The 14026-nt window shown below is 49.0% G+C and overlaps 1 protein-coding gene across 2 annotated transcripts in view; it reads right to left on the reverse strand.

Annotated features, from left to right (window-relative positions):
• The window catches only part of LOC142493648 (CD109 antigen-like), a 181266-nt gene that overhangs the window by 63370 nt on the left and 103870 nt on the right, over positions 1-14026 (reverse strand). The window contains exons 15-17 of one of the 2 annotated variants that reach the window (XM_075598011.1): positions 4056-4208; positions 2443-2472; positions 1846-1875 (exon numbers count right to left, since the gene is read on the reverse strand). In XM_075598011.1, the coding sequence (XP_075454126.1) occupies positions 1846-1875; positions 2443-2472; positions 4056-4208 (213 nt within the window). The remainder of the gene's footprint in view (positions 1-1845; positions 1876-2442; positions 2473-4055; positions 4209-14026) is intronic. The other variant, XM_075598012.1, reaches the window with a different exon arrangement.

The raw sequence follows: 14026 nt of genomic DNA on the forward strand, positions 1-14026 counted from the left end.
GGGAAAAAAAAAAAAGTTAATATTCGTGTCATGTGAATACTTAATGTTGTACTGAGGAGTTAGCTCAAGTATTCCAGGTAGGACGCTCACCCCAGTGAGGTCCATGGCCGCTCACCCCAGTAGGTGTGAGCTGGGGAGGGGGATATGTGACATAGTCCAAAGATGTTAGGCAGCTTTCTGCCCCATTTTAGAGCAGAAAGTGCAGGAATAGTTAATGATCCGTTCCACAGCTTCCCATTAACTCAGGCAGCTGGATGGAAAATCCAGACCACAGATTACAATGGCTCTAGTTCTCCCTCACCTGCTCTTCTAATCACATGCACAGGTATTTAGAGCAGGGAGGTTTTGCATTTCACTCTCTCTCCTTAGAGCCTGGGGGCTGGGGGTGTCGCTACTCTCCTGCATCCAGTATCGAGGTTGACGGCCTCTCCACGTATGACAGTACCAGAGGATTTGCCTGGACCCCACGAACAGATAAGACAAAACAAATGATTACTGCTGTTGCTAAAAGACTGTGCTGTATCTTGTGTCCCTAAATGAGAGAGCATTGGTTTAAGCTGGGGAACCAGTTTAGTTGGCCAGCAGCTGTTAGAGAGACTGATTCTGATGTGTAGTTAGATCCCTGAAAGGGATAGGATTTGCTTATATGATTTTGGTTTTATTTCTTGAAATAACAGAGTGGGAAATATTGTAACACTGAAATGTGTGAACTGCTGAATGAAAGTATCTGAGTACCTCTAACCTACACATGTTAAAGCTGCAGTACCTTAATTGGATGAAAATAAAGCAGGCAGAAGCCTGAGTTAAGCAGCATAATACTTTGCATGATCCTGTTTGTTGTATAATTAACCCTAGAAGACTGTGTCGGGAAGAACCCAGACAGACGTCAGCACTACAAAAGAGGGGCGTTTGTCACAATATATATATATATATATATATATATATATATATATATATATATATGGAGACACTACTACATTTTCTCATTTTCAAAATCCAGCCTGATTTTTATGTACCCAATCCGCAGGTGGATTTTGGTGGGGAAAGCGGATTTGGACCAGTTTGACCATCTCTGCACATGAAAAATGGTTATAAAAACTGTAGAGCTAGTTTAAGTCATTGCGGATCGGCTTGGGGAAAGGTTTAGAAACTTTGTACTATTGCAGTGAGAGAATGTAAAACAGTTTATAAAAAGTGCTAGCTTTATCTAGGGTAATAAGCTTGGCCTGAAATAAAATAATTTTGACATACTGGCTAGTAAAATTGACAGAAATCACCCTCAAACCTGATTAATCTGTATCAAATTAATAATGCTCATCTTATTTTTAATGGTGTGGGAAACATTTTGATAAGCGGAAGTTCAGTTGTCACCGTGTAGGAAGCCCTGGAACCATTAGCACAAGGGTGGCATAACTTCAGGTCCAAATGATCTGTAGCCAGGCATAAAAGGATCATGTTTAAAGGGAAATGAAGTATACATCAGATGTGGCTGGAGAAGTAGAAAGCATGGGATTAAGTTGAGGAGAAGGCTGTGATAAGAGGGTGGAACACAAGGGGGAAAGGAGATTTGAGCAAGTGAATTATTTTAGTGTTCCTGAATCTGAGCAGATGGTAACTCCCCTCCCCCCCCAGAGAATAACAAAAAGAAAAGTAAAAAAATAAATGTTCTGTGTTTTAACTAAAACTGTAGTTTAACACAGACCGAAATAGATTGGAAACAATTTATTTATAGAAGCCAAAAGATAATAAAATATAGATGGATTTTACTTTAAGCTGCTTTTTTTGTTTTTACTCTAGAATATAGACTAATTACTATCCTTTAAAATGGGCATGTGCAAACCATACCTGACTGAAAGTCGTAAATTCATTTTCCACCTGGAAGAAAAAAAGTATTATTAAGAGCAATGCCCGATATCAGTATGGCTCATGGATATCTTAACCAATGATAAGCAACTGTTAATATGGAGTCATAATGTTGCTGATTGGACCTAGACCAGGGGTGGGCAACCAATTTTTCAATGTAGCCACAGGTGTGGCGAATTAGATGTGAAAATAGCCACACCATGTAAGAATTTAGGTGTTATGTTGCGCATGCGAAAATTTAAAACACACATTGTTTGAACAAGTTTATTGAAAACATGAACACTTTGACTACTCAGTAACAACTGCATCAGACGCAAATGATGAAAACACACACACACACAGTCGATGGGGTGGTATATTATTTATATATTCTCGGTCCCCCCCACCCCCATCATCTCATTTCACCCCCCTCATCTCATTCCCTCCCAAATCCATGATCAGGGGCACAGCCAGGACGTGACTAGGTACATAACAAAGATACAAGCAGCCATTGCCAGCTGCCCGCACGCAGCCACACACACACGCCCATAGAATATAGACTAATTACTATCCTTTAAAATGGGCATGTGCAAACCATACCTGACTGAAAGTCGTAAATTCATTTTCCACCTGGAAGAAAAAAATTATTATTAAGAGCAATGCCCAATATCAGTATGGCTCATGGATATCTTAGCCAATGATAAGCAACTGCTAATATGGAGTCATAATGTTGCTGATTGGACCTAGACCAGGGGTGGGCAACCAATTTTTCATTAGAATTAGATGTGAAAATAGCCACACCATGTAAGAATTTAGGTATTATGTTGCGCATGTGAAAATTTAAAACACATATTGTTTGAACAAGTTTATTGAAAACATGAACACTTTGACTACTCAGTAACAACTGCGTCAGACGCAAATGATGAAAACACGCACACACCCCTCATCTCATTCCCTCCCAAATCCATGATCAGGGGCACAGCCAGGACGTGACTGGGTACATAACAAAGATACAAGCAGCCATTGCCAGCTGCCCGCACGCAGCCACACACACACGCCCAGCCAGCCACACACACACAACCAGCCAGCCACACACACACCCAGCCAGCCACACACGTCCAGCCAGCCACACACGTCCAGCCAGCCACACACACGTCCAGCCAGCCACACACACGCCCAGCCAGCCACACACACGTCCAGCCAGCCACACACACGCCCAGCCAGCCACACGCACACGCCATGCCCAGCCAGCCACACACACACGCACACGCCCAGCCACGCACACGCACACGCACACGCACACACCCAGCCACACATACACACACACACACCCAGCCACACATACACACACAGCCACACATACACACCACGAGCCACACATACACACATCCAGCCCTTCATCTCCCCTCAGCACCCTTCATCTCCCCTCAGCACCCTTCATCTCCCCTCATTTCCCCCAGCACCCTTGAAAGCACCCCACCCCCCACCAATGCATACCAGATCGCGGCGGCAGCAGCGGGCAGCAGTGGTGGCGAGCGGGCAGTGGTGGCAGGCGGACGGGGGGCAGTGGTGACGGGCGGCAGTGGTGGCGGGCGGCCGTCAGCGCGTCACGCTGGAGCGTGCTCGGGGGGGGGGAGCGCATCATGGAGCGGCCTCGCAGGGGAGGGAGCGCGCATCACGCGCCTGCTGGAGCGGGCTGGGGTGTTGGAGGGAGAGGAGCGCGTCACACCGCTGGAGCGCGCTCCTTACCACGGAAGGGGAAAGGGGGGGAGGTTGAGTGTCCCGGCGGCCCTGTTCGCCAAAGTTTTACAGCCAATTCGCCACAAGTGGCGAATGGCAACAGGGTTGCCCACCCTGGAGCTAGACTAATCTTGGTAATGTACCCGACAATAGATACAAATGACAGATGAGCGCGGAGAGAGAAAAAGGAAGCAGTGAGGGTCCCTATAAAGAGTAGCCTGACTGTACCTCACGGCTATAATCTCAGTTAGGAGGCTGAACATATCAATATATGAGAGCAAAGGGAGAAAAGGGAGAAAAGGGAGAAAAGGGAGAACGCAGGCAGCCAGCCATGCAGTCGTTTCCCGATCTCCTGTCTGAGCTGCGGACCGGGCCACTCGCTTGACTAGTGACGTCCATGGTACTGAGCAGTGCTCACACGATACACACCATACATCTATTCATTTAGACTAAAAAAGAACAAAAATACTTACTCTACTTGCAGTTATATCGTTTCCATCTCCTAGTAATTTGGCACTTTTCTCAATAACACGCAATCCCACCAGACAACGAGATTCTCCTACACTAACAGTCAAAGTCACATTTTCTGCTGGCTGTGCTTTGTTCTTACTCCATGATAAAGAAACCTACAGAATACAGTACAGAAGAAAAATTTATAATGGTATAGTGCACCATATAAATGTACTGTATTGGCCCGAATATAGTGCTATGTTTTTTCCTAAAAATGTATTTCCGAAAACTGTACTCGTATTGTATGCGTAGACTAACACCTTATTTTTCATGTAGAACACCTTCAAAACGTTAGGGTCATATTATGTGCAAGGCCGTACTATATTCGGGCCAATACGGCATATGTTTTTAATTGCTGGGTACACTAATGTATACTGTATTTTTATTTACATATCGTCAGCAGGGTATGTAGAGCTTTACAAAAGAGACCATGCATTACAGGGAATTAGAATATAATAAGTGCAACAAACATAAAATCAGACAATAGGTAAGAAAAACCCTGCCCCAGAAACCTTAAAATTTAAGAAAATTCATAACATATACTTCTATATATTTTGGAAAGTTGCTTATTGTTTCTCTATTCATTTGGACACCTCTTAAGATATTGTAACCACATTTTGCATGATTGTTCATGAGATAAAGGAGCAGGTTTTTGTCTGTTTGGATACAATTGGACGGACCCATTCAATTTTTAATTCTATGAGTTATTACAATTTCTGACATGCAAGTCACCCACTGGGTGTTGTACCTGGTAGGCTACAATATGTGACATCATACTGGTGACATCATAATGAATATAGCCTGATAAGGAGAGTCCGAGAGCTGATAGGGAGAGTCAGATAGCAATTAAGTTTACACAGAAAGCAGACAAAGAAAGAGAGGAAGTCCGTTGGCACGTGAGGAGAAAGAAAGAATTCTGGAGGAGATAGAGGCAGAATGAATTGGAGACATCATAAGGTATTAATTGAAACTGATGGGAGGTAGAGAGATGAGGGGAAGGAGGGAAATGAGGAGAGAGAGAGAGAGAGAGAGAGAGAAAAGAGGAGAGAGAAGAGGAGAGCAGAGAGAGAAGAGGAGAGAGAGAGGAGAGAGAGAGGAAAGAGAAGAAGAGAGAGAGGAGAGAGGAGAGAGGAGAGAGAGATGGAGGGGAGGGGTGAATCTGGTTTCTTAGAATTCCTGAGCAACGCTGGTTACTTTCAGCTAGTACTTCTATAAAGAAAGCCCTAGACTTGTAAAGGGAGGGGCAACATGACTTAAAGCTGAGTGTCTCATCCCCGAAGGAGCTGTGAGGTCAGGCCAGAGGGAAAGGGGGAGATGGAGTTAAGAAAGGGTTCTTAAGGTAGGGGTCTTTCCTTCTTCAGGGATCAATTGGAGCAAATTTCCCACCCACTGCCCTATCTTTAGGCAGTAAGAAATGGGGGCTTTTTAAACAGGGTTGGGATACTGCTCGGTATATGTTGCAGCTTGGGATGTTATTGCAGAGTCATTTTTACTATGGGGGGACTCAGTCAGTATTGGCTCCCCCCCTGTATTGGCTCCTGGGGGAGGTCTCAGACTTCATAGATGGACACTTGGGGAAGTCGGTACCATTCCAGGCTTAGGTGGTCAGAATGGTGTGTCTCTCCATAAGATAATTTGGGCAAGGCGGTACCATTACAGGCTTAGGTGGCCAAAATGGTGGTGACCTTCTGTATGGGAGCTCTGTGCCATTTGGCCTAGGGTGCTGAAATGCTTAATGAACACAAGCTGAGGATTGAACTCTGGATAGATGTTAACTGAGCAATCTGACTGAGTCTCTAGTTGGGATAAATGTTATATTTATCATATTGATGTTTATAAATAAAGCTATGATTGTTTTTTTTCTCCCAAGAAGTTACATTGTGTATTTATTGGGAATTGGAGAGGGGTCCAGCACGAGGCATGGGTAAGTTATGGAATTTCTGCTTACATGGTAAATTATATTGTGGGCGCTAAATAAAAATACAGTGACAATAATAATACAGCGGAACCCCGTCCTCGGGGTCCACCTGATACCGCGTTATAACCGGGATCGCGATTTTAAAAAAAATGGCTGTCGCGATCAGGGATTCCGCATCCGCCGGAAGGGGAGAGCTGGGATAACTCTCCCAGCTCTCCCTGAAGCCGGCGTTGTAGCGGCAGCCCCACACAGCACTTATCCACAGCTGATCTGTGTCCTGTGCAAAGAATCTGTGAGTCTGCAAGGGGGGGGGAGAGATGGGGGAGGATCTCACGGAGTCTGGGCCGTGATGTCAGCTGTCTCTGTAAGTCCCCCAGCCAGGACCCAGCTCCTTTCTCTCCACCCCCCTAGTGGAGGTACAGGGAGGGAGGGGGGAAAGGTGTGTGTGTGTGTCTGAGTGTGAGTGTGTGTAGTGATGTGCAGGAAGGGGGATGGGATGTGAAGGGAGATGTTATGGGCATGGGGGGATGGGGTGGGATGTGCAGGGGGGGGTGACGTGCAGGCAGGGGGATGTGATGTGAAGGAAGGGGTGATGTTCAGGCTGGGTGAGTGATTTGCAGGCAGGGAGGTGTGATGTGCAGGGGGGTGATGTGCAGGCTGGGGAGGGTGATGTGCAGGCAGGGGCATGTGATGTGCAGGAAGGGGGTGTGTGATGGGCAAAGGGGGTGGGATGTGATGTGCATAGGGGTTGATGTGATGTGCATGTGATGTGCAGGCTGGGGTTGTGATGTGCAGGTAGGGGGATGTGATGTGCAGGAAGGGGGGATGTAATGGGCAGGGGGGATGGGATGTGATGTGCAGGAATGAGGGATGTGATTAGCCGGGAGGATGGGATGTGATATGATGTGCAGGGGGGGGTAATGTGCAGGCTGGGGGGTTATGTGCAGACAGGGGGATGTGATGTGCAGGGGGATGTGATGTGCAGGTTGGGGGGGTGATGTGCAGGCAGAGGGATGTGATGTGCGGGAAGGGGTGATGTGATGGGTAGGAGGATGGGATGGGATGTGCAGGGGGTGATGTACAGGCTGGAGGGGTGATGTGCAGGCAGGGGGATGGGATGTGATGGGGAGGGGGGATGGGATGTGATGCGCAGGGGGGTGATGTGTAGGCAGGGGGATGTGATGTGATGGGTAGGGGGTATGGGATGTGATGTGCAGGGGGGGTGATGTGCAGGCTGGTTGGGATGATGTGCAGGCAGGGGGTTATGATGTGCAGGCAGGGGGGGGTGATATGCAGGAAGAGATGGGATGTGCAGGAAGGGGGTGCGATGTGATGTGCAGGGGAGTATTGTGCGTGTACGTCCGTCAGTTAGCAATAAAGCTTAACATTTTGCTTTTAAAAAACGGATGCCACGCCCACCCGTGTTATAAGTGGATCCGCGTTTTAGCGGATCGCGCTATAATGGGGTTGAGCTGTAATATTCATAATAATAACTTGCAGATTTCATAAAATCATACTTTGAGCTGGATACAAAAAATGGCATTGTGCATGGTTACTCCATTGAACTGATTAAATTGGTAAACTATTCACAATGCCAACATTAAACATGTGTAGCCAGGTCCCCCCTGCCAGTCTCGCCCCCTCTCACCTTGCTCTCTATCGCGGGGGCCGCTGAGCCCAATGGCGGCCCCGTCGGCCGATCACAGGAGTGGGAGTGGTGAGAACTTGGCTTCAAGGGCGTTGCCGGGGACGCGCGCGGCAGGTTGCCAGGGCCGCGATCGAGTTGCGAGGGCTCCCGGTGCTCCCGCTGCAGAGTGAAGGGTGGCGCCATATTGCCAGAGTTCGCGCATGCGCAGTGAGTGCTCGGGCGCCGGACGAGTTGCGCATGCGCGAGGAAAGCGCGAAGATAGCCCACGAAACCCTAGCCTACCAGGGAAGGCACTGAGCAGGGATTACGAGTCCCATGAGCCTCTGTACACCCCACGTGATGCCAGGGAGCCAATAGGGCTTAGGATCTCCATGCAGGGGGAGAATAGATACATTTTGCGCGCTGAGCCCATGCTAGTTAGTTGGGGCTGGGAGCAGGAAGGGGAAGGAAGGGTGCAGGGAGCGAGTGAAGCTCCTGTACAAGGTAAGGTTCCCCCATGTTCCAGACAGGCCCCAACTCCCCACCAGGTTAGTGGGTAATTAACAAGGGACGGCCCCTGGTTAGGGACCCTGCCCTTAGGTGTACGTATATGCTGTCTTGTCAGAGTCACGGCTGTCAGTGCTGTGAGGTATGACAAGAAGGCATCGTGTGTTTGTGCAGCACGTTTGCTGCAAGTACCAAGTAGGTGGCAGTGCGTTACTGCAGGTGCTAGGTAGTAGTTAGAGTCAGGACCGGGAAGGGCTAGGGGAACGGAGCAGGTCAGTAACCCCTTAGGTCCCAGATAGGTTCTCACTCCCCAGTTTGTGGTGCTACAGGGACAGGCCCTAGGTTAGGGACCCTGTCACAGTAGCACTAGTGTTATATAAGGACACAGCGGACGGTGCGCTCTCTAAGAGAACACTTGGGCTCAGGTCCGTGCCCACAGACACTATCACCAGGGTGGGATCGCCCCTGGCAGACCCCGTGCAAGGAACCACAGAATCAGACGGAATCACCGAGCGACAGATCCTTTGCGAAGTCAATTGCAGGCCCGAGTGCAGGAGCGCTCGGCAGGTACCCCATAAGTGCACCAACGTATCCTAACATACTATCATTACACATAGTGGCAGCGCTGACCACGGGACAAAGGGGTTGGGCTGTGGACACAGTGTGGGGATACGGTGACTGTAGAGTTACTCCCAAGGGGGAGTGTTAGTAGTGTATGTTATAAGTGTTGTATTGCCTGCATATATATAAATTGGTTATATACATCCTCGTGTATGTACTTATAATATGTGTGGGTCCTGTGTAGGTAACCTTCTACATCCCTAGAACCCTACACAGGTGGAGGCGCTGAAACTGAGAACGTTCCAGAGGATTTACCCCAGGTTCTCACTAGCGGAGGCTCAGACCTCCTGTGAGCCTGACAGGTATACTGCACACCACCTGGTAACATATAGGTTCCCCTTCCATATGCCATATATGCGATTGGGTGGGGGGAATACCCTACACATGAAAAATGCATTGTATTAATGTTCTGTAGTCTTAATTGTGCATGTTATTGTTTTGGTTCGGTATCATCCAGTTTTCACCATTTTAGTTTTTTAGGTTGCCTCCAATGAGGTTCCCCTTCCATATGCCATATATGCGATTGGGTGGGGGGGAATACCCGTTACATTTGGAGGCGCTGCTGAGATAGACCTGGGGTGCCCTATTCAATTTTTTTTGTGTCAAGTTGTGCCAGTTAAGTCCCGACCATGTCTGTGCCCTCAAACCATGAGATCCACAAATGGGCTTGGTGGATGACAGTATCTCCGCGGCATGTGGTAGTAGTAGGAAATGTTCCCGCTAGTGCGTTGAAGTTGAAGGAAATTTGTGAGACCCTAAGAGAACTCCTGGGCCTAGACCAAAGGTTGAGAAGGATAGAGCAGAGGTACGATACCACTGAACAGTGGAGTAGACTATGGTTAGTGGCAGATCAGGAAATATGCCGGGAAAATGAACCCATGATTTTATATTTCCCAGAGGCCCCACCAGAAGGCTACCCTCTAATATACGCAGAGAGCCCTAGTGAAATTAACATCCAGTGAGTCAGACCTAAAATGGCGTCTCCCGCCAAATCAGGAGAGCACACGTGCTGCTGACTGCAAACCTGCACTAAATTGTGTTACAAAAATCTGCACAGGACTGGCGGGAAAACCAGAGCTCTGCCCCCGCAATGTGAGTGACTCAGTGCAGAGCCCGAACCACTCTGTGATAGAGCGTGCCCCTCCTTTAAATTCCACCAGGGGGAGCAAGCACAGTGATCAGCAATCAGCAACTGCTGTTCCCACTAAAGACAGTACAGAATGCAGAGAAACACACCCTCAGTTTTATGGAGTATGGCGATCAAAAGGAGGGAAAGTATCCTTTCTTGTGTGCCCGTGCCTACAAAAGGACTTGAATCTGTCTGGTGGTATGGACTTTAACCACTTTAGGCTACCAATAGAATACCGGGTGGCTGTGGTGGATGAAGAGGGGTGTATAAGATGTGTGTGTAACCAGTGTGACTTCCCAGGTGGCAAAGAGACCTGAGGTCTCAAGTGTGCCTAAAAACCCTAAAGTTCCTAAAACCTGTGCTGCGTTGTGCTACGGAACCCGCAGAGGAAGATGCGGCTAACCAGCCATCCTCAGCTACAGAGGGTCCGTGCGCCCTAACCACAGTTCCAGATTCGGTTCCACACTCAGGACTGCAGATTCTTGAACTGCAGATTCCGGAATCACAGGTAAGGTGTCTCTACCCCCGTCCCCTCATAGTGATTCCAGCAACCAACAACCAGCTGTGGTGATGTGCCAGCCGGCGGACCACACCAGTGAAGCTGGAGATAAAGAACCAACTACCTCAGTTGCAGTGAATCCTGATATGGGCCCATGTGCCCTACAATGGCCAGTCCAGCCTAAGATGATGGTACCGTCGGTCCTAGGCTTGGGATCAGTACCTAACAATGACAAGGGCGAGTTGACTGCCCCAGGGGTGTCGGGTGTGAGCCTCCAGGTGACCGCGGAGCATGGTAGCTCCTTAAGTCTGGCCACCAGGGCGAATGGCTCCACTCAGCATCGCGTCCTGGCGGAGGTGTCCCCCTTAGAAGATAGCTGTCCAGTGGGGCAAGTGGACCAGTACCCACCGCCTATCATCCAGGTGAAGAAAAAAGACAGCAGCCAACCAGCCGTGGTAATGCGCCAGCCGGCGGACCACACACGTCAAGCTGAAGCATCAGCGACGGACCCTGATGTGGACCCGCTGCGCCTCGATATCCCTCGGCAGCAAGCGCTGGTGCGGCCGGAGCCACGGAAGAGGCTCCCAGCCGTGGCGACTCCCAGTGTGTCGGAGGGACATCCAGAGATGGGACCAGAGGAAGAGGAACCCATCGCAAACCAGCGGAGTGGTGAGGAACCTCCTTACTCCCCACAGGCTCCGATGGAGGCGGCCGTGGAAAAGGCCCGAACTAAGGCTCCTGACCTGAGTGTGAGCCTGTGCGCTCCAACCCAAATGGTCCCAGGACTGGCATCCAATGCTCCCGAGTTTCAAGACAGTGAGTGGACTGCCCCAGAAGTGCCGGGGATAGGTCCCAAGACAGCCGAGGTGGAAACCGACAGCGTCCCCGAGGACCTGTTGGCCACCATGAATCACCGCAGTGGTAAGGTATCAACCCTTTACCCACTGCAGGATGTAACAGAGACATTGCTACGTGCTCGCTTCCCAAGGGAAGCCTCCCAAGTTCTTAGGGACAAGGACTGTGTTGCGAGTGATTCAGTGAAAATTGCCTCCTTTAAGCCCAAAAAGGAGCGCCCCATTCATCATGTGGTGGATCGCGGAAAAGGTCAAGGCCTCCTGGCCTACCGCATCCATGCCGAGGATGGCCGGGTAAAGGTCTGGCCAAGAGACATGGTACTATTTCGTCCACCAAGGGGAGGAAGTAATAAGGACCCTGTGACTGTTGCCCTCGAAGATCCTAGAGATTCTTCCGGGGAAGGCTCACGAACGTAAAAGTGTGCTGAGTTGAGTTTTTCATGGACTATGTGCATATTTTCGTTTAGGATGGTTGTAATCGTTTATAATGTTGGCGGGTTGGGGGCGGGGGAGGAAGTGGCTACACGCCCACCGTCGTCATGGGACTCCACATGGGTGCTTGGGGGGCAATCCCCAAGGGACCCATGCAAGACCCCACTGGGACAGCAACTACGGGCCAAGAGCGCATCAGTAAGACCAGAAGCAGACTTGCCCAGGCCGGACCCCCAGAAGGGGCAATTCAGGTGACCTTGGGAAGACAGTCCCAATGGTTCACCGAAGGTTTTATTTGTCTTTGTACTGTTCTTTTTTTGTTCCCTGTGTTTGTACCCCTTTGTGTCCCCCCCGCACAGACTAGAGGAGCACGCGAAGCACCCTGGACCCAGAGGCCCCAGAGGACTCCGGTCGACACACCAGCCTACATCACAGGGCAATATCCTGACATCACCGATGGGTAGGGATTTCACGGTAATCTCACACAACGTGAAAGGATTCAATAGCCCCCTTAAAAGACGAGTAGCTATGACGGACTGCAGAAAACACGACCCCGACATCATCCTGCTACAGGAGACGCATTTCTCTAAATCTAACTCCACAAAACACATTGACGCCAGGTACCAAACCTGGGTATCAGCGGCAGCTAACAAAAAGAAAAGAGGGGTCGCGATCCTGGTACATAACCGCCTTGCGCTAGACATTAAACTCACCAAACGAGATAAAAATGGTCGGTTCATAATAGTCGTGGGTGTCGTCCAAGGGCAAATTCTCACCTTAGCAAACGTGTACGCTCCTAACGAGTGGGCTGACACCTTTTTGGACAGATTCTTTACGACCCTACACAGGGTAAGCGCAGGGCGGTATAATACTAGGAGGGGACTTTAACCTCACGCTGGACCCACAGGCTGATAAATGCACGCCAAGCGGGGCTAAACACCCACAAATCAGAGCAGCTTGGGCCCGCGGCCTTAAAGCTAATAGATTAGTGGACATATGGCGCGAGCAGCACCCCGGCGACAAAGAATACACATTCTACTCACACCCACACGACCGCTACAGCAGGATAGACTACCTCTTTGTGTCCAACAGAATGGTTTCGCAGATCTCCCATACGGGAATCCATGATATTTCTTTGTCTGATCATGCACCTGTAGAGCTGCGGTGCACTGACCTTAGACTAGACAGACCAGGAGCGACATGGAAACTCAATGAGTTACTAATAAAAATCCCCGAGATTGAAAAACAAGTAGGGGATAAAATCAGGGAATATTTCAATGAGAATGTTGGTAGCATGACGTCTCAGTCCACTCTATGGGAGGCCCATAAGGCGACTCAATGAGGTGAGCTCATAGGGATAGCGAGTAGGCGGAAAAAAGAAAGGGAACGTAGGATTAAGATTCTACAATCTGAATTGACAGCCCTATCTGCCCTCCATAAAAACAACAAACTAGCACAGACCTTGCACGCCTGGCTTGATACTAAAATGAAACTAAATTTACTGATGTCCTCCCAAGCTGAAAAGGAGATGACCTGGTCCAGGCGTAAATTTTATGAAAAAGCGAACAAGCCAGATACCTCACTTGCCAATAAACTTAAGAACATTAATCGTAACTTTCACATCCAGGCAATTCGAACAAAAACAGGTGACCTCACTTCTGATCCCAAACAAATCGTGGAAGAATTTAAAACCTATTATGAGACCCTCTACGATGGGGCAAAGGTCTCCCATTGTGAGAACACTCATACGCAGCTGAGGACATTCTTAAAGGGAGCAAAACTACCCAGACTGGGCAGGAAAGAAAGGGATGCACTACAGGAAGATTTTTCAGGTGAGGAAATTAACGAGGTAATCAAATCACTGAAGCCATCCAAAGCCCCAGGCCCGGATGGCTTCTCTAATCTAAACTACAAAAAAATCCGAAAAATTCTAGTGCCTCACCTGGTGAAACTGTTTAATTCATTCCTAGAAGGTGCCCCTATACCTGGCCAAATGCTCCAAGCATCTATATCAGTGATCCCCACACCCGGGAAGGATCCAGCTGATTGCAAAAGCTACCGTCCGATATCCCTTATCAACTCGGACACCAAAATTTTTTCCAAATTGTTGGCTAACCGCCTAAACACAGTTATGCCAAAGCTGGTCCACCCCGATCAAGTATGGTTCATATGCGGGAGGCAGGCGGCAGACAATACTAGACGGATCATAGACTTAATTGATTTGGCACAACGGAAACATATCCCGTCTATGGCACTGAGTCTGGACGCCGAGAAGGCCTTTGACCGAATTGACTGGCCCTACCTTAAAGAGACGCTTGGGGAGTTCGGCATAGGGGGGAGAATGTTG

This window comes from Ascaphus truei, chromosome 4, assembly GCF_040206685.1.
Source record: "Ascaphus truei isolate aAscTru1 chromosome 4, aAscTru1.hap1, whole genome shotgun sequence".
Classification (NCBI taxonomy): domain Eukaryota; kingdom Metazoa; phylum Chordata; class Amphibia; order Anura; family Ascaphidae; genus Ascaphus; species Ascaphus truei.